General features: G+C 39.2%; 1 protein-coding gene, 1 long non-coding RNA gene and 1 pseudogene across 2 annotated transcripts; all 3 read right to left on the reverse strand.

Moving 5' to 3' along the window:
• Nucleotides 1-1694: 1694 nt before the first annotated feature.
• LOC140855427 (uncharacterized) lies at nucleotides 1695-2178 on the reverse strand. Its single transcript, XR_012138360.1, has 2 exons — nucleotides 2117-2178; nucleotides 1695-1856 (listed from the first exon to the last, which is right to left on the reverse strand). It is a non-coding gene; the product is annotated as an uncharacterized lncRNA (long non-coding RNA).
• Nucleotides 2179-5159: 2981 nt separating this feature from the next.
• On the reverse strand, nucleotides 5160-6469 carry LOC105035025 (putative laccase-1; annotated as a pseudogene).
• Nucleotides 6470-21416: 14947 nt separating this feature from the next.
• Nucleotides 21417-22046, reverse strand: LOC140855237 (laccase-15-like). The gene has a single exon (XM_073251111.1). It carries the CDS (start codon nucleotides 22044-22046, stop codon nucleotides 21417-21419), a length of 630 nt encoding a protein of 209 aa, XP_073107212.1.
• Between the last annotated feature and the right edge of the window lie 54 nt (nucleotides 22047-22100).

Genomic DNA, 22100 nt, shown 5'->3' on the forward strand with positions numbered 1-22100 from the left:
GATCCGATTATAATTCTTTTCATGGTCGGTCCGACCACAGAAGTTTTATTTGGTGAAGGTATCAGATAATTTGGGCCAACCACTGACGGTGCGGAGAGCATCTTCTATGACTTCACTCACGTTGGCCGTCCACCATTCTCCTGTTAGTAATTAATTAATTAGTACAATAATGAAATGGTCGATCGATATTTTGTGATGTCTCCGTGCATGAATCAAATTAAGAAAAAGCCTACTTATACATTGCACCCATGCATGAACGTCACACTCTACCGCGGCATTGCTGCATGCGTTAGTGGGCTAGGAGTTGTGAAAAAAATTTGCATGCATGATACAGATCATATATACTAGAATAACTGGAGAGATATGAGGATGCATGTATATACGTACCTAGAATGATGGGTATCTCCTTGTAGGGCTTGAGGGAAGGGAAGGTGGTACCGTGCCGGGGGTGCACTATAACCGTTGCCCGATTCCAATCGCTGTGGGCATGCCACCAGAGGGTCCCTTCCTCTTCAGAGAAGAGGATCGTGTACGTGAAGTTAGTTCCGGGCTGGACTGGACATTGTGTGAGGTACTCCGCCCGTCAGACCAGGGGTTCCTAAGCTGCTCCACGCCATGCCTGGAATATAATGTACTCAAAATTATTTAATATATGATGCCGATCGACGACGGTCCATCATATATAGGAACTCGATACATAGTATTTTTTTTTTGGTACAGTGGTACGTAGTTTATTTAGCATGTGGTTTCAAATATTACAAGTGCTCAAAGATTTTGAGACGTACCAATGGATTGTAATGTTATACCCTGAACGGTTGTAAACTCTGCCCATAACGGTGTCACCCTTTCTTGCTTCGATGGTTGGCCCTGGGAACTGGCCGTTCACCATCAGGATTTTCTTGGTATGACAGAGATGCGTGTACGAAGCTTCTTTTATCTACAGCAATATTATTTAAGCAATCATCATGGACCATAGGTAAGATATACGTATGATTTGAAACTATCTATATATCATGTATCATGCAGCAATTAAGCCAGCCCATCATAGTGATCGTAATGTGTGTAGACATCTATAAGCTTCGATCAAGAAAAAATTCAGGGAACAAAAAAAGAAAAAGAAAAAAAACTAAACATAAGCTAGCCATACGAGCATGTGTTCAGATTGTATATATGTGAATTTTTTTTCAAAAAATTTATTTTCGTATGAAAAACCTCAAATGGCAAAATTGATGGAGTTAAACATACGACGAAGCCATAATGGCAAGTCATAGCCGAAACTAGAATAGCAAGTGGACTGCATAACACCATAAAACCGAACAGCTGCATGGTGGAGAACCTTAGGATGCTTATAACTTGAAAGGAGGGAATAGAAGAGAGAGAAGTGTGCTATCTGGCCTTCGAGACATCCACCATCGGGTATTTATAGAGGCAACCGCTTGCATGTATCGCTGCAGATTTTGCGTTAGGATAAATGGCCCAGTTATTCGCATTATCTAATTACCCAGGCTTGGATATGCATCACATGCTATCAAAAATATTAATGATTTTTTTTGAAAAGTCAAATTATTTTAGTATCAACGAAAATTTCTCAAAATAGAAACGTAAGTTGAGTTCGCTCGCTCTCTCTTGTAGATATGCTTTATGAACAAAAAAAAGAAAAAGAAAAAAAACTAAACGCCCAAGAGAAGTTAAACTTACGATGAATTATAGGAATCCTCTTGCAAAAGCTCCACGCTCAGCGATAGATTTGGATGAATTGAAACTAACCAGAAGACATAAAATTCCAAATGATGGCTCACATGAACATGCTGCGTGGTTACGCAATTCATCAAACACGCTAAAGGCGTGATGCAATCCTAGGAAAATGATCGAGAAAGCCAGAGAGAAAATCAGATCCGACGAGATCGAACAGGTAGATGGCAAAAATATTTGGGGCGTTTAGAGTCTTCTTTAGAAGAAAAGATTTCTCAAGATCAAAATGGACGGCATCTGTTAAATTTTTTATGTGATAATAGAAAGAGATTGTAATAGGCGAGAGCATAGACAAAGAAGGGGAAAAAATAAAATCTGAGGCAATAGAAAGAAGCAAGAGAAGGCACTCATTGGCCCGTGTTACCGTGTAGAAGAGCGAGAGTGCGGAAAGCTCCGATTCTAATTTCGTCTCGTCCGGCGGAGAAGTGAAAGGAGAGGTTCAGATCATTTTTGCGATCAATTTTTTAATAAAAAATAAAAATAATTAGTAATTAATTTTTAATAAAAAATTTAAAAATAATTAGTGATTGATTTTACGATCGATTTTATTAATAAAAAAAATTTAAAATATTTAACGACCAATTTTGCAACCAATTTCTTAATAAAAAATTTGAAAATAGTTATCCGCTGAGGATTGATAGTGAGCTGCTGAGGATCGATAGTGAGCTGATGAGTTGACCGCATGCATCGACTCGTACCAATCGTTTCAGATGCAGATGATGGAGCATTTGGTGCAAATAGAGTAGATGATGGAACTGATGAGACAGCAGTAGGCCGATCCGTCATACTACACCTATTCTCCTTCTTTAGATGCTGATGCTTGACAGCCAGCAACTTATTTTTATACTTTTTCATTTTTATTTTGAATCTCTTGTAATTATTAATTTTTTTATAATTATAATTTAATATACTGAAATGATCAAATTTATTTATGGGTTTACTATGTGAATTTTTTATTTTTATTTTATAGATTATAAATCTAGAACACTAAAAATATAAATAAAAATATATATATTTATAAATTATTTGTTTTAAAAATATTATATTTTAATTAGTGATGAAATTATTTGCGATGAAATTTATGTCTTAAATAACTTTATTTGCGATGGAAGGTTTCTATCATAAATAATTTATTTTTTTTAAATTTAATTTTTTTAAAAAATTATTTATGATGGAATATTTTTATCGTAAATAATATTTTTGATGATGAAAATATTTATGATGGAACTTATTCATCGTAAAAAATAATTTATTTGTTGAAAAATATTAAATTTATTGATTAGATTTTTTATGATAGAAATTTTCATTGTAAATAATTTTATTTATGATAAAAATATTTTATTTGCAACAAAAATTTTTATTGTAAATAATTTTAAACATAAAATTTTTTTGTGACAAAAATTATTCATCACAAAAAAGAATTATTAACGATGAAATTATTATTTCCATCGCAAATATTATCTGTGACCATATTTTTAACGACTAATTATTAGCGATGAAATTTTCACCATAAATAAGTATTTGCGATACTTTTTTTGCTTTCCAAATATTCCTTTTTGTTGAGTGCCCGCACTCCACACCCCAACCCCTTTCCCCTCGCCCTCGGTGGCCTCCGCTACTCCCCAGCCATCTGTGCCTCCGGCATCGCCACCCTCCTACACCGCCTCCTCCCACCCACCTGCATCGCCTTCTGGCCCCCAGTGAACCCGCATCTGCCCGTCGTGCCTCCAGCACCGCACCCCGCCCCCCAGCGAACCCACACTCGCTCGTCGTGCCTCCGACATTGCACCCCGAGCCCCCGAATGCCCGCACTGCCCCACGACTCCACCACCCGTGCTTCTTCTCCAGGATCCCCATACCTGGAGGATGACACCACTGCACCGCTTTTCCTCCACGATGTCCTCTTCAGCATCGTCGGCTCTGCCCAGCTCTAGCCGCGGTACTGGGAGTCCTCCGCCTACGGCGACGGTCGAGGGCCAATGCACGGATACGTCTGGCTCGATGACCGCATCACCCACCCTCGGAGTGCCTCCCTCACTCGTGCTCTACCCTCGGTCCGCATCTCCGGGGGCATCTCCCTCCTCATCCAGCTTCATCGGGGAGGTTGAGGAGGAGGCCGCTGGGGAGGAGGATGATGGAGGAGGCTGTTGGGGAAGAGGAGGAGGAAGCGGAGGAGGAGGTTAAGGAGGAGGCTGCGTGAGGTGGAGGGTGGGGAAGAGGGCAATTTCATCCAAAAATTTATTTTACAAGATTACCAAAGTAGTGGTAATCTGGATAGCCATCCCTTTCTTTGATGATCCAAATTATTTCATGGGAGGTAATTTGGATTACCTGATAATCTGCATTACCAAGCCAAATGGCATACCAAATGTGGTAATATGATGGGGCTCCTTTAAATTGCCAGCAATCTGGATAGATTGCCAGCTATCAAACTCAACCTAAGTGGAAACTCGTTATCATTAAAAAGTATATTTTCTTTTTTGGTAAACTATAAAACACTGGATGTTTAAATAATAATTCATCTCGATAGTATTTGGTTGCCCTTATTCTCTATGGAATAAAGCTTATTCCTACTTATTCCCCAAACACTAGATATATTCCTAATGGGCCCTATAGGTTTAGCTATTTCGGTCAACAAGCATTAATTGTGCATTAATTGCACCATATTCCCATCTACCTTGAATAAGCTATTCTATGTTGAACTATAGAATAGCTTATTCTAGGTCCTTAATGAGAAATAATTGCCATTTATTCTAGATTAGGGAATAACGCAGCCTTATTCCCAATGGATCCTGCAGATTTCCAACCAAATACTAATATGGGGATATCTATTCTAGGGGAGTTTGTATTCCTATTTGAAAAATATTTTTAGGACTACCAAACACTACCCTCATGAATAAGTTTAAAGACATTATATCCCAATTAATTTTCTACTTTGAGATAATTATGGCTGCTTTTGATGGGACCTTCATGTCGCCAAATATGCTCTTGAAAGGACACTTCTTCGATCCATGTGCTAATAGCTAAATTGCACGTGTTCATAAAAGCAATTCATATTTCGAGCTAAAATGATAACGAATTGAGATAATGCATAGAGTTATGAACATCTTAATTATAATTGAAATGATAATTGAATGGAATGATAAAACATTAGTGAAACAAATTCATCTACAAATCCCCCATGTGAAATAGAGAGTATATCGCTGCCCTTTTATTTATAGTCTTCTACTAACATGAAAAGAAACAAATCTTCATTGCGGTACCTAACTTGAATAATATGAAAGAAACCAATATTTCTAGACCTATAATTTGTATCAGATCTTCTAACGAGGCATGCTTGGAGGCAGAGGCAGCAACCGAGCTTGTGGGCCAGCACCATTCTTTACTATGAACACAATGTCCATTCTCTAACTGAGATGGTATTCCAAGTGGCAGTGCATGAACCATACACCTGAACAAATGTATTCAAAGTGGATAAATAGAAATAAAAAGAAAATATAATGAAAATTATTTTCACAATAGGAAAAAGAACTAAGAAAAGAAACCAACTTAACTCACCAAGGTTTGTGGCCCTGAATCTGATGGCGGCCCACCCACTCTAGGGCACTGCAACAGTGTTCTCAAATGGGGGGTCCACCAATATAGGTCGCCGGGTCCTTATCATTGTCATAATTTCCGAACCCCCTTCCCACCACGTAGAAGCTATAGCCATGCAAGTGAATGGAATGGTTCAACGCTGCCAAAAGGTTGGTCCCTGGAATGTGAGAAAATATTCATATCATATTTACAACAAACCAATAAGAAATCAGGAATCAATAAAATACAAAGATAGTGTAGATATCATTCACATGAATCAATGAAATACATTAGATTCGATGAAATATAGGGATTTTTATTGATTTGTGATAAATATGACGTGGTATCACTGTTGCAACCAATATTTTTTCATGGAATACCATCTCCATGCTAGTATTGTACGCCACGACCCTGACTTCCTCCGCAGTCTTTGGAAACAACAAGCTCTTGGGCAGTTATCGCCGGTGAAGTTGAAGTAGAATAGTGGCTCACTCGAAAATCCTATCCCATATACCCCATGGATAACTCGGTAGTAGGCCTCAAGGACATCGATTCGTGGAGCGACAAAACTTATGTTGTTAAGACTAGCGGCCAGTCGATTTCCGTCGGGCCCCTGGCACGAGCGATTTGGGTATAAAATCTCATTGACGGCTATGGTGATAATGATCCGTTCGTCGATGGTTTGCGGGACATGGATCGGATGGTCTTTGCTCGCCAGAGATCGGAGTTTGGTGGTGAATTTAGTTGCCGAGTCCATGTCATTGGAGGCAGGAAGGGAGGAGAATTGTGGCCGTGGGGTCAATGAACCAACGGTGGCATTGATGTACTCTATGATTGCTGTGATTGTGGTGCTATCGGAGGCAATGCTGTTGGTGCTCGCATAGGCCGAAGCTGCCATGTAGTAGCAATTGTTGGTGGAATTAGTAACTGGTTGGTTGACCTTCAGGAGGAGGTCCATGGTCTGGCCCGACGTGATTATGATGAACTCGGTCATAAAGGGTTTGGTGTAGCTCGCATAGGTGCCGACCATCGTGAGCTGGTGTCTGGCGATGGCCAAGAAGAGCTTCTCGTTGAGGGCTGCATTTACCACTTGGAGGAGGTAGGTCTTGCCATACTCTACCAAGGCCTTGAATGTCCCCATATTTGTGTATACATATGGAGAGAGAGAGAGAGAGAGAGAGAGAGAGAGAGGTAAACAAGTGTGAGACAAAAGGATAAGATAGAGCACTACTGCAGGCATGACAGGTGGTAGGAATTTACCAGCTGGTTTGGAGCAGTTGTAGAGAACGTCTGATTGGCCGTTGATGGTGAAGGATAAAACTTTTATGGTTGGACCGACCGTGGAAGAGGGTTCCAATAATTCATCGTAAGTTTAACTTCACTCGGGCGTTTAGTTTTTTTTCTTTTCTTCTTTTTTGTTCCCTGAATTTTTTCTTGATTGGAGCTTATAGATGTCTACGCGCGTTATGGTCACTATGATGGGCTGGCTTAATTGCTACATGATGCATGATATATAGATAGTTTCGAATCTTGCGTATATCTTTCTCATGGTCCATGATGATTGCTTAAATAATATTGCTGCAGACAGAAGAAGCTTCATACATGCGTCCCTGTCACACCAAAAAAATCCTGACGGCGAACGGCTAGTTTTCGGGGCCAACCATCGAAGCAAGAAAGGGGGACACCGTTATGGGCAGAGTTTACAACCGTGCATGGTGTAACATTAAAATCCATTGGTACCTCTCAAAATCTTCGAGCACTTTAATATTTGAAACTACATGCTAAATGAACTACGTACCACTTTACCCAAAAAAAAAAAACACTACGTATCGTGTTCCTATATATGATGGACCATCATCGATTGGCACCATATATTAAATAATTCTGGGTACATTATATTCCAGACATGGCGTGGAGCAGCCTGGGAACCCCTGGTCCGACAGGCCAGAGTACAAATGCTATACTCTGCACGAAGATTTGAGACGTTCTAATGGATTGTAATGTTATACTCTGCACGGTTGTAAACTCTACCCATAACAGTGTCACCCTTTCTTGCTTCGATGGTTGGCCCCGGGAGCTGGCCGTTCACCATCAGGATTTTCTTGGTGTGACAGAGACGCATGTATGAAGCTTCTTCTATCTGCAGCAATATTATTTAAGCAATCATCATAGACCATAGGAAAGATATACGCATAATTCGAAACTATCTATATATCATGCATCATGCAGCAATTAAGCCACCCATCATAGTGACCGTAACGCGCGTAGACATCTATAAGCTCCAAACAAGAAAAAATTCAGGGAATAAAAAAAGAAAAAGAAAAAAAAAACCAAACATAAGCTAGCCATATGAGCATGTGTTCAGATTGTATATATGTGAATCTTTTTTCCAAAAAATCTATTTTCGTATGGAAAACCTCAAATGGCAAAATTGATGAAGTTAAACTTACGACAAAGCCATAATGACGAGTCATAACCGAAACTGAGATAGCAAGTGGATTGTATAACACCATAAACCTGAATAGCTGCATGATGGAGAACCTTAGGATGCCTATAACTTGATAGGAGTGAATGGAAGAGAGAGAAGTTTGCTCTGTGTGCTGTTTGGCCTTTGAGACATCCACCATCGGGTATTTATAGAGGTAACCGCTTGCATGCATCGCTGCAGATTTTGCGTCAGGATAAATGGCCTAGTCATTTGCATTATCTAATTACCCTAGGATAAATGGCCCAGTCATTCGCATTATCTAATTACCCCAGGCTTGGATATGCATGACATGCTATCAAAAGTATTAATGACTTTTTTTTTTGGAAAGTTAAATTATTTTAGTATCAATAGAAATTTCTCAAAATAGAAACGTGCATTGAGTTCGCTCGCTCTCTCTCGTAGATATGCTTTATGAACAAAAAAAAAAATAATAATAAAAAATTAAACGCCTAAGAGAGGTTAAACTTATGACGAATTATAGGAATCCTCTTGCAGAAGCTCCACGCTGAGCGATAGATTTGGATGTATTGAAACTAACCAGAAGACATAAAATTCCAAATGATGGCTCACATGAACATGCTGTGTGGTAGGCAATTCATCAAACACGCTAAAGGCATGATGCAATCCTGGGAAAATGATCGAGAAAGCCAGAGAGAAAATCAGATCTGATGAGATCGAACAGGTAGATGACAAAAATATTTGGGGCATTTAGATTCTTCTTGAGAAGAAAAGATTTCTCATGATCAAATTGGACGGCATCTGTTAAATTTTTTTATGTGATAATATAAAGAGATTGTAATAGGCGAGATAGAAAGAAGCAAGAGAAGGCACTCATTGGCCCGTGTTACCATGTAGAAGAGCGAGAGTGCGGAAAGCTCCAATTCTAATTTCATCTCGTCTGACGAAGAAGTGAAAGGAGAGGTTCAGATCATTTTTGCGATCAATTCTTTAATAAAAAATAAAAATAATTAGTAATTAATTTTTAATAAAAAGTTTCAAAATAATTAGAGATCGATTTTAACGATCGATTTTATGAATAAAAAAATTTTAAAATAATTAACGATCGATTTTACAAACCGATTTCTTAGTAAAAAATTTGAAAATAGTTATCCGCTGAGGATTGACAGTGAGCTGGTGAGGATCGATAATGAGCTGATGAGTTGACCGCATGCATCGACTCGTACCAATCGTTCCAGATGCAGATGATGGAGCATTTGGTGCAAATGGAGTAGATGATGGAACTGATGAGACAGTAGTAGGCCGATCCGTCATGCTACACCCATTCTCCTTCTTTAGATACTGATGCTTGACAGCCAGCGACTTATTTTTATACTTTTTCATTTTTATTTAAATCTCTTATAATTATTAATTTTTTTATAATTATAATTTAATATACTAAAATGATCAAATTTATTTATGGATTTACCGTGTGAATTTTTTATTTTTATTTTATAGATTATAAATCTAAAACACTAAAAATATAAATTAAAAATATATATTTATAAATTATTTTTTAAAAAATATTATATTTTAATTAGTGATGAAATTATTTGCGATGAAATTTATGTCTTAAATAACTTTATTTGCGATGGTAGGTTTCCATCATCAATAATTTATTTTTTTTTAAATTTAAATTATTTAAAAATTATTTATGATGGAATATTTTCATTGTAAATAATATTTTTGACGATGAAAATATTTATGATGGAACTTATTCATCATAAAAAATAATTTATTTGTTAAAAAAATATTAAATTTATTGATTAGATTATTTATGATAGAAATTATCATCGTAATAATTTTATTTATGATAAAAATATTTTATTTGCAACAAAAATTTCCATCGTAAATAATTTTAAACATAAAAATTTTTTGTGACAAAAATTATTCATCACAAAAAAGAATTATTAGCGATGAAATTATTGTTTCCATCGCAAATATTATCTACGACCATATTTTTAATGGACTAATTATTAGCGATGAAATTTTCATATAAATAAGTATTTACGATAGAAATTTAGTATTTGCGATACTTTTTTTGCTTTCCAAATATTCCTTTTGTTGTAGTGCCCGCACGCCACACCCCGACCCCCTTCCCCTCGCCCTCGATGGCCTCCGCTGCTCCCCAGCCATCTGTGCCTCCGGCACCTCCACCCTCCTACACCGCCTCCTCCCACCCACCTGCATCGCCTCCTGGCCCCAGTGAACCCCGCATCTGCCCGTCGTGCCTCCAGGCACCGCACCTCGCCCCCCCAGCGAACTCGTACTCGCTCGTCGTGCCTCCGACATTGCACTCCGAGCCCCCGAATGCCCGCACTGCCCACGACTCCACCACCCGTGCCTCTTCTCCAGGATCCCGTTACCTGGAGGATGACACCACTGCACCGCTTTCCCTCCACGATGTCGTCTTCAGCATCGTCGGCTTTGCCCCAGCTCTAGCCGCGGTAACTGGGAGTCCTTCACCTACGGCGATGGTCGAGGGCCATGCACGGATACGTCTGGCTCGATGACCGCATCGCCCACCCTTGGGCGCCTCCCTCCACCCGCGCTCTACCCTCGGTCCACATCTCCGGGGGCATCTCCCTCCTCATCCAGCTTCATTGGGGAGGTTGAGGAGGAGGCCGCTGGGGAGGAGGAGATGGAGGAGGCTGTCGGGAAAGAGGAGGAGGAAGCGGAGGAGGAGGTTAAGGAGGAGGCTGCGTGAGGTGGAGGGTGGGGAAGAGGGCAGTTTCATCCAAAAATTTATTTTACAAGATTACCAAGTAGTGGTAATCTGGATAGCCATCCCTTTCTTTGATGATCCAAATTACTTCATGGGAGGTAATCTCCATTACCAAGCCAAATGGCATACCAAACGTGGTAATCTAGTGGGGCTCCTTTAAATTACCAGCAATCTGGATAGATCGCCAACTACCAAACTTAATCTAAGTGGAAACTCGTTATCATTAAAAAGTATATTTTTCTTTTTTGGTAAAACTATAAAATATTGGATGTTTAAAATAATAATTCATCTCGATAGTATTTGGTTGCCCTTATTCTCTATGGAATAAAAGCTTATTCCTATTTATTCCCCAACACTAATATATTCCTGATGGGCCCTATAGGTTTAGCTATTTCGGTCAACAAGCATTAATTGTGCATTAATGCACCATATTCCCATCTACCCTTGAATAAGCTATTCTATGTTGAACTATGGAATAGCTTATTCTAGGATCCTTAATGAGAAATAATTGCCACTTATTCTAGATTAGGGAATAACGTGCCCTTATTCCCAATGGATCCTGCAGATTTCCAAACCAAATACTAATATGGGGAATATCTATTTAGGGGAGTTTGTATTCCTATTTGAGGAATATTTTAGGACTACCAAACACTACCCTCATGAATAAGTTTAAAGACATTATATCCCAATTAATTTTCTACTTTGAGATAATTATGGCTGCTTTTGATGGGACCTTCATGTCGCCAAATATGCTCTTGAAAGGATACTTCTTCGATCTATGTGCTAATAGCTAAATTGCACGTGTTCATAAAGCAATTCATATTTCGAGCTAAATGATAACGAATTGAGAATAATGCATAGAGTTACGAACATCTTAATTATAATTGAAATGATAAGTGAATGGAATGATAAAACATTAGTGAAACAAATTCATCTTCAAATCCCCATGTGAAACAGAGAGTATATCGCTGCCTTTTATTTATAGTCTTCTACTAACATGAAAAGAACAAATCTTCATTGTGGTACCTAACTTGAATAATATGAAAGAAACCAATATTTTCTAGACCTATGATTTGTATCAATCTTCTAACAAGGAGGCATGCTTGGAGGCGGAGGCAGCCAACCCGAGCTTGTGGGCCAGCACATTCTTTACTATGAACACAATGTCCATCTCTTAAATGAGATGGTGTTCCAAGTGGCAGTGCATGAACCATACACCTGAACAAATGTATTCAAAGTGGATAAATAGAAATACAAAGAAAATATAATGAAAATTATTTTCACATTAGGAAAAAGAACTAAGAAAAGAACCAAATTAACTCACCAGGGTTTGTGGCCCTGAATCTGATGGCGGCCACCCACTCTCGGGCACTGCAACAGTGTTCTCAAATGGGGGGTCCACCAATATAGGTCGTCGGGTCCTTATCATTGTCATAATTTTCGAACCCCCTTCCCACCACGTAGAAGCATAGCCATGCAAGTGAATGGGATGGTTCAACACTGCCAAAAGGTTGGTCCCTGGAACGTGAGAAAATATTCATATCATATTTACAACAAACCAATAAGAAATCAGAATCAATAAAATACAAAGATAGTGTAGATATCATTCACATGAATCAATGAAATACATTAGATTCGATAAAATATAGGGATTTTTATTGATTTGTGACAAATATGATGGTATCACGTTGCAACAATATTTTTTCATGGAACACATCTCCATGCTAGTATTGTACTCCAGGATCCTGACTTCCGCCGCAGTCTTTGGAAACAACAAGCTCTTGGGCAGTTATCGCCGGTGAAGTTGAAGTAGAATGGTGGCTCACTGAAAATCCTGTCCCATATACCCCATGGATAACCCGATAGTAGGCCTCAAGGACATCGATCGTGGAGCGACAAAGCTTATGTTGTTAAGACTAGCAGCCAGTCGATTTCCGTCGGGCCCCTGGCACGAGCGATTCGGGTATAAAATCTCATTGACGGCTATGGTGATAACGATCCATTCGTCGATGGTTTGCGGGACATGGATCGGATGGTCTTTGCTCGCCAGAGATCGGAGTTTGGTGGTGAATTTAGTTGTCAAGTCCATGTCGATGGAGGCAGGGAGGGAGGAGAATTTGGCCATGGGGTCAATGAATCGGCGGTGGCATTGATGTACTCTATGATTGCTGTGATTGTGGTGCTATCGGATGATGCTGTTGGTGCTCGCATAGGCTGAAGCTGCCATGTAGTAGCAATTGTTGGTGGAATTAGTAACTGGTTGGTTGACCTTCAGGAGGAGGTCCATGGTTGGCCCGACGTGATTATGATGAACTCGGTCATGAAGGGTTTGGTGTAGCTGCATCGGTACGACCACCGTGGAGCTGGTGTCTGGTGATGGCCAAGAAGTGCTCCTCGTTGAGGGCTGCATTGACCACTGGAGGAGGTAGGTCTTGCCATACTCTACCAAGGCCTTGAATGTCCCCATATTTGTGTATACATATGAGAGAGAGAGAGAGAGGTAAACAAATGTGAGACAAAAGGATAAGATAGAGCACTACTGCAGGCATGACAGGTGGTAGGATTTACCAGCTGGTTTGGAGCAGTTGTAGAGATCACCTGATTGGCCGTTGATGGTGAAGGATAAAACTTTTATGGTTGGACCGACCGTGGAAGAGGGTTCCAATAATTCGTCATAAGTTTAACTTCAACTCGGGGATTTAGTTTTTTTCTTTTTCTTTTTCTTTTTTTTGTTCCCTGAATTTTTTCCTTGATTGGAGCTTATAGATGTCTACGCACGTTATGGTCACTATGATGGGCTGGCTAATTGCTACATGATGCATGAATATATAGATAGTTTCGAATCATGCGTATATCTTTCTCATGGTCATGATGATTGCTTAAATAATATTGCTGGCAGATAGAAGAAGCTTCATACACGCATCCCTGTCACACTCAAGAAAATCTACGGCGAACGGTCAATTTCTCGGGGCCTAACCATCGAAGCAAGAAAGGGTGACACCGTTATGGGCAGAGTTTACAACCGTGCAGGTGTAACATTACAATCCATTGGTACCTCTCAAAATCTGCGAGCACTTATAATATTTGAAACTACATGCTAAATGAACTACGTACCACTTTACCCAAAAAAAAAACACTACGTATCGTGTTCCTATATATGATGGACCATCATCGATGGCACCATATATTAAATAATTCTGGGTACATTATATTCCAGGCATGGCGTGGAGCAGCCTAGGAACCCCTGGTCCGATAGGCCGGAGTACAAATGCTATACTCTGCACAAAGATTTGAGACGTTTCAACGGATTGTAATGTTATACTCTGCACGGTTGTAAACTCTGCCCATAACAGTGTCACCCTTTCTTGCTTCGATGGTTGGCCCCGGGTGCTGGCCGTTCACCATCAGATTTTCTTGGTGTGACAGAGACGCGTGTATGAAGCTTCTTCTATCTGCAGCAATATTATTTAAGCAATCATCATAGACCATGGGAAAGATATACGCATGATTCGAAACTATCTATATATCATGCATCATGCAGCAATTAAGCCAGCCCATCATAATGACCGTAACGCGCGTAGACATCTATAAGCTCCAACAAGAAAAATTCAGGGAAAAAAAAGAAAAAGAAAAAAAAACTAAACATAAGCTAGCCATATGAGCATATGTTTCAGATTGTATATATGTGAATCTTTTTCTAAAAAATCTATTTTCGTATGGAAAACCTCAAATGGCAAAATTGATGGAGTTAAACTTACGACAAAGCCATAATGGCGAGTCATAACCGAAACTGGATAGCAAGTGGACTGTATAACACCATAAACCGAACAACTGCATGATGGAGAACCTTAGGATGCCTATAACTTGATAGGAGGAATGGAAGAGAGAGAAGTTTGCTCTCTGTGCTGTCTGGCCTTTGAGACATCCACCATCGGGTATTTATAGAGGCAACCGCTTGCATGCATCGCTGTAGATTTTGCATCAGGATAAATGGCCTAGTCATTCGCATTATCTAATTACCCTAGGATAAATGGTCCAGTCATTCGCATTATCTAATTACCCCAGGCTTGGATATGCATCACATGCTATCAAAAGCATTAATGACTTTTTTTTTGGAAAGTCAAATTATTTTAGTATCTATAGAAATTTCTCAAAATAAAAACGTGCGTTGAGTTCGCTCGCTCTCTCTTGTAGATATGCTTTATGAACAAAAAAAAAAAAGGAAAAAAAATTAAACGCCCAAGAGAAGTTAAACTTATGACGAATTTTAGGAATCCTCTTGCAGAAGCTCCACGCTAAGCGATAGATTTGGATGAATTGAAACTAACCAGAAGACATAAAATTCCAAATGATGGCTCACATGAACATGCTGTGTGGTCAGGCAATTCATCAAACACGCTAAAGGCATGATGCAATCCTAGGAAAATGACGAGAAAGCCAGAGAGAAAATCAGATCTGACGAGATCGAACAGGTAGATGACAAAAATATTTGGGGCGTTTAGATTCTTCTTGAGAAGAAAAGATTTCTCACGATCAAATTGGACGGCATCTGTTAAATTTTTTATGTGATGATAGAAAGAGATTGTAATAGGCGAGAGCATAGACAAAGAAGGGGAAAAAATAAAATCTGAGGCAATAGAAAGAAGCAAGAGAAGGCACTCATTGGCCCCTGTTACCGTGTAGAAGAGCGACAGTGTGGAAAGCTCCAATTCTAATTTCATCTCGTCTGACGGAGAAGTGAAAGGCGCGGTTCAGATCATTTTTGCGATCAATTCTTTAATAAAAAATAAAAATAATTAGTAATTAATTTTTAATAAAAAATTTTAAAAATAATTAGAGATAGATTTTATGATCAATTTTATTAATAAAAAAATTTTAAAATAATTAACGACCGATTTTGCAACCGATTTTTAATAAAAAATTTAAAAATAATTATCTGCTGAGGATCGATAGTGAGCTGATGAGTTGACCACATGCATCGACTACCAATCATTCCAGATGCAGATGATGGAGCATTTGGTGCAAATGGAGTAGATGATGGAACTGATGAGAGCAGTAGGCCGATCCGTCATGCTATACCCGTTCTCCTTCTTAGATGCTGATGCTTGACAGCCAGCGATTTATTTTTATACTTTTTCATTTTTATTTTGAATCTCTTAATTATTAATTTTTTTTATAATTATAATTTAATATACTAAAATGATCAAATTTATTTATGAATTTACTGTGTGAATTTTTTATTTTTATTTTATAGATTTTAAATCTAAAATACTAAAAATATAAATTAAAAAATATATATTTATAAAATTATTTTTAAAAAAATATTATATTTTAATTAGTGATGAAAGTATTTTTCGATGAAATTTATGTCTCAAATAACTTTATTTGCGATGGTAGGTTTCCATCATAAATAATTTACTTTTTTAAATATAATTTTTAAAAAAAATATATGTTGAATATTTTCATTGTAAATAATATTTTTGACGATGAAAATATTTATGATGGAACTTATTCATCGTAAAAAGATAATTTATTTTTTAAAAAATATTAAATTTATTGATTAATTATTTATGATAGAAATTTTAATCGTAAATAATTTTATTTATGATAAAAATATTTTATTTGCAACAAAAATTTTATCATAAATAATTTAAAGTATAAAAATTTTTTGTGACAAAAATTATTCATCACAAAAAAAGAATTATTAGCGATGAAATTGTTGTTTCCATCGCAAAATTTATCTGCGATCATATTTTTAACGACTAATTATTAGTGATGAAATTTTTATCATAAATAAGTATTGTGATAGAAATTTAGTATTTACGATACTTTTTTTACTTCGCAAATATCTCTTTTTATTGTAGTGCCCGCACGCCACACCCCGATCCCCTTCCCCTCGCCCTCGATGGCCTCCACTGCTCCCCAGCCATCTGTGCCTCCGGCACCGCCACCCTCCTGCATCGCCTCCTCCCACCCACCTGCATCGTCTCCTGGCCCTCAGTGAACCTGCATCCGCCCGTCGTGCCTCGGCACCCGCCCCCCGCGAACCCGCACTCGCTCGTCGTGCCTCCGGCACTGCACCCCGACCCCCGAATGCCTGCACTGCCCCACGACTCCACCACCTGTGCCTCTTCTCAGGATCTCCCTACCTAGAGGACGACACCACCGCACCGCTTTCCCTCCATGATGTCGTCTTCAGCATTGTCGGCTCTGCCCTGCTCTAGCCGTGGTACTGGGAGTCCTCCGCCTGGTGGCGGCCGAGGGCCATGCACGGACATCTGGCTCAATGACCGCATTGCCCACCCTCGGAGCGCCTCCCTCGCCCACGCTCTAGCCTCGGTCTGCATCTCCGGGGCCATCTCCCCCCTCATCCAGCTCCATTGGGGAGGTTGAGGCGGAGGCCGCTGGGAGAGAAGGATGATGGAGGAGACCGTCGGGAAAGAGGAGGAAGCAGAGGAGGAGGTTGAGGAGGAGGCCACGTGGGTGGAGGGTGGGGAAGACGGCAGTTTCATCAAATTTTTTTTTACAAGATTACCAAAGTAGTGGTAATCTGAATTGCCATCCCTCTCCTTGATAATCCAAATTACCTCATGGAGGTAATCTGGATTACCTGATAATCTGCATTACCAAGCCAAACGGCATACTAAACGTGGTAATCTAGTGGGGCTCCTTTAAATTGCCAGCAATCTGGATAGATTGCCAGCTACCAAACTAAACCTAAGTGGAAACTTGATATCATTAAAAAGTATATTTTTCTTGTTTGGTAAACTAAAACACTGGATGTTTAAATAATAATTCATCTCGGTAGTATTTGGTTGCCCTTATTCTCTATGGAATAAAGGCTTATTCCTATTTATTCCCCGAACACTACATATATTCCTGATGGGCCCTATAGGTTTAGCTATTTCGGTCAACAAGCATTAATTGTGCATTAATTGCACCTTCTTCCCACCTACCTTGAATAAGCTATTCTATGTTGAACTATGGAATAGCTTATTCTAGATCCTTAGTGAGAAATAATTGCCACTTATTCTAGATTAGGGAATAACGCTGCCTTATTCCCAATGGATCCTGCAGATTTCCAACCAAACACTAATTGGGGAATATCTATTCTAGGGGAGTTTGTATTCCTATTTGAGGAATATTTTTAGGACTACCAAACACTACCCTCATGAATAAGGTTAAAGACATTATATCCCAATTAATTTTCTACTTTGATTAATTATGGCTGCTTTTGATGGGACCTTCATGTCGCCAAATATGCTCTTGAAAGGATACTTCTTCGATCTATGTGCTAATAGCTAAATTGCACGTGTTCATAAAAGCAATTCATATTTCGAGCTAAAATGATAACGAATTGAGATAATGCATAGAGTTACGAACATCTTAATTATAATTGAAATGATAAGTGAATGGAATGATAAAACATTAGTGAAACAAATTCATCTTCAAATCCCCATGTGAAACAGAGAGTATATCGCTGTCCTTTTATTTATAGTCTTCTACTAACATGAAAAGAACAAATCTTCATTGTGGTACCTAACTTGAATAATATGAAAGAAACCAATATTTCTAGACCTATGATTTGTATCAATCTTCCAACAAGGAGGCATGCTTGGAGGCGGAGGCAGCCAACCGAGCTTGTGGGCCAGCACTATTCTTTACTATGAACACAATGTCCATTCTCTAATTGAGATGGTGTTCCAAGTGGCAGTGTATGAACCATACACCTGAACAAATGTATTCAAAGTGGATAAATAGAAATACAAAGAAAATATAATGAAAATTATTTTCACATTAGGAAAAAGAACTAAGAAAAGAAGCCAAAATTAACTCACCAGGGTTTGTGGCCCTGAATCTGATGGCGGTCCACCCACTCTCGGGCACTGCAACAGTGTTCTCAAATGGGGGGTCCACCAATATAGGTCGTCGGGTCCTTATCATTGTCATAATTTTCGAATCCCCTTCCCACCACGTAAAAGCCGTAGCCATGCAAGTGAATGGGATGGTTCAATGCTGCCAAAAGTTGGTCCCCTGGAACATGAGAAAATATTCATATCATATTTAAACAAACCAATAAGAAATCAGGAATCAATAAAATACAAAGATAGTGTAGATATCATTCACGTGAATCAACGAAATACATTAGATTCGATGAAATATAGGGATTTTTATTGATTTGTGACAAATATGATATGGTATCACCGTTGCAACGAATTTTTTTCATGAACACCATCTCCACACTAGTATTATACTCCAGGACCTGACTTCTGTCGCAATTTTGGAAAAACAAGCTCTTGGCAGTTATCGCCGGTGAAGTTGAAGTAGAATGGTGGCTCACTCAGAAACCTTGTCTCATATACCCCATGGATAACCCGATAGTAGGCCTCAAGGACATCGATCCGTGGAGCGACAAAGCTTATGTTGTTTAAGACTAGCAGCTAGATTTCTGTCGGGCCCTTGGCACGAGCGATTCGGTATAAAATCTCATTGATGGCTATGGTGATGATGATCCGTTCATGATAGTTTGTGGGACATGGATCAGATGGTCTTTGCTTCACCAGAGACCGGAGTTTGGTGGTGAATTTAGTTGCGAGTCCATGTCGTTGGAGGCAGGAGGGAGGAGAATTGTGGCCGCACGTCGATGAACCGGTGTGGCATTGATGTACTCTATGATTGCTGTGATTGTGGTGCTATCGGAGGTGATGCCGTTGGCGCTTCGCATAGGTCGAAGCTGCCATGTAGTAGCGATTGTTGGTGGAATTAGTAACTGGTTGGTTGACCTTCAGGAGGAGGTCCATGGTCTAGCCCGATGTGATTATGATGAACTCGGTCATGAAGGATTTGGTGTAGCTCAGCATCGGATGTCGACCGCACTGTGAGCTGGTGTCCAGCGATGGGAAGAAGAAAGCTCCTCGTTGAGGGCTTGCATTGACCACTCGAAGGAGGTAGGTCTTGCCATACTCTACCAAGGCCTTGAATGTCCCCATATTGTGTGTATACATATAGAGAGAGAGAGAGAGAGAGAGAGAGGTAAACAAATGTGAGACAAAAGGATAAGATAGAGCACTACTGCATGCATGACAGGTGGCAGGGATTTACCAGCTGGTTTGGAGCAGTTGTAGAGATCGCCTGATTGGTCGTTGATGGTGAAGGAAAAACTTTTATGGTGGACCGACCATGGAAGAGGGTTCCTATAATTCGTCGTAAGTTTAACTTCACTTGGGCATTTCAGTTTTTTTCTTTTTCTTTTTTTGTTCCCTCAAATTTTCCTTGATTGGAGCTTATAGATGTCTACGCGCGTTATGTCACTATGATGGCTGGCTTAATTACTACATGATGCATGATATATAGATAGTTTCGAATCATGCGTATATCTTTCCCATGTCCATGATGATTGCTTAAATAATATTGCTGCAGATAGAAAAAGCTTCATACATGCGTCCCTGCTAGCAATCTGGATAGATTGCCAGCTACCAAACTAAACCTAAGTGGAAACTTGATATCATTAAAAAGTATATTTTTCTTGTTTGGTAAACTATAAAACACTGGATGTTTAAATAATAATTCATCTCGGTAGTATTTGGTTGCCCTTATTCTCTATGGAATAAAAGCTTATTCCTATTTATTCCCCAAACACTAGATATATTCCTGATGGGCCCTATAGGTTTAGCTATTTCGGTCAACAAGCATTAATTGTGCATTAATTGCACCTTATTCCCATCTACCTAGAATAAACTATTCTATGTTGAACTATGAAATAGCTTATTCTAGGTCCTTAATGAGAAATAATTACCACTTATTCTAGATTAGGGAATAACACTGCCTTATTCTCAATGGATCCTGCAGATTTCCAACCAAACACTAATATGGGGAATATCTATTCTAGGGGAGTTTGTATTCCCATTTGAAGAATATTTTTAGGACTACCAAAAACTACCCTCATGAATAAGTTTAAAGACATTATATCCCAATTAATTTTCTACTTTGAGATAATTATGACTGCTTTTGATGGCACCTTCGTGTCGCCAAATATGCTCTTGAAAGGATACTTCTTCAATCTATGTGCTAATAGCTAAATCGCACGTGTTCATAAAAGCAATTCATATTTCGAGCTAAAATGATAATGAATTGAGATAATGCATAGAGTTATGAATATCTTAATATAATTGAAATGATAAGTGAATGTAATGATAAAACATTAGTGAAACAAATTCATCTTCAAATCCCCTATGTGAAACAGAGAGTATATCGCTGCCCTTTTACTTATAGTCTTCTACTAACATGAAAAGAAACAAATCTTCATTGCGGTACCTAACTTGAATAATATGAAAAAAACCAATATTTCTAGACCTATGATTTGTATCAGATCATCTAACAAGGAGGCATGCTTGGAGGCAGAGGCAGCAACCGAGCTTGTGGGCCAGCACTATTCTTTACTATGAACACAATGACCATTCTCTAACTAAGATGGTGTTCCAAGTGGCAGTGCATGAACCATAAACCTGAACAAATGTATTCAAAGTGGATAAATAGAAATACAAAAAAAATATAATGAAAATTATTTTCACATTAGGAAAAAGAACTAAGAAAAAAAACCAAATTAACTAACCAGGCTTTGTGGAATCTGATGGCGGCCCACCCACTCTCGGGCACTGCCAATGGGGGGTCCACCAGTATAGATCGCCGAGTCCTTGTCATTGTCATAATTTTCGAACCCGCTTCCCACCACATAGAAGCTGTAGCCATGCAAGTGAATGGGATCGTTCAATGCTGCCAAAAGGTTGGTCCCCTGGATCATGAGAAAATATTCATATCATATTTACAACAAACCGATAAGAAATCAGGAATCAATAAAATACAAAGATAGTGTAGATATCATTCATGTAAATCAATGAAATACATTAAGATTCGATGAAATATAGGAATTTTTATTGATTTGTGATAAATATGACGTGGTATCACCATTGCAAAAATTTTTTCATGAAACACCATCTCCACGCTAGTATTGTACTCCAGATCCTGACTTTCGTGCAGTCTTTGGAAACAACAAGCTCTTGGGCAGTTATCGCTGGTGAAGTTGGAGTAGAATGGCGGTTCACTCGGAAACCCTATCCCATATACCCCGTGGATAATTTGGTAGTAGGCCTCAAGGACATCGATCCGTGGAACGACAAAGCTTATGTTGTTAAGACTAGTGGCCAGTCGGTTTCCGTCGGGCCCCTGGCACGAGCGATTCGGGTATAAAATCTCGTTGACGGCTATGGTGATGATGATCCGTTCGTCGATAGTTTGCGGGACATGGATCAGATGGTCTTTGCTCGCCAGAGACCAGAGTTTGGTGGTGAATTTAGTTGCCGAGTCCATGTCGTTGGAGGCAGGGAGGGAAGAGAATTGTGGCCGCATGGTCAATGAGCCGATGGTGGCATTGATGTACTCTATGATTGTTGTGATTGTGGTGCTATCGGAGGCGATGCCATTGGTGCTCACATAGGCCGAAGCTGCCATGTAGTAGCGATTATTGGTGGAATTAGTAACTGGTTGGTTGACCTTCAGGAGGAG

This window comes from Elaeis guineensis, chromosome 2, assembly GCF_000442705.2.
Source record: "Elaeis guineensis isolate ETL-2024a chromosome 2, EG11, whole genome shotgun sequence".
Lineage (NCBI taxonomy): Eukaryota > Viridiplantae > Streptophyta > Magnoliopsida > Arecales > Arecaceae > Elaeis > Elaeis guineensis.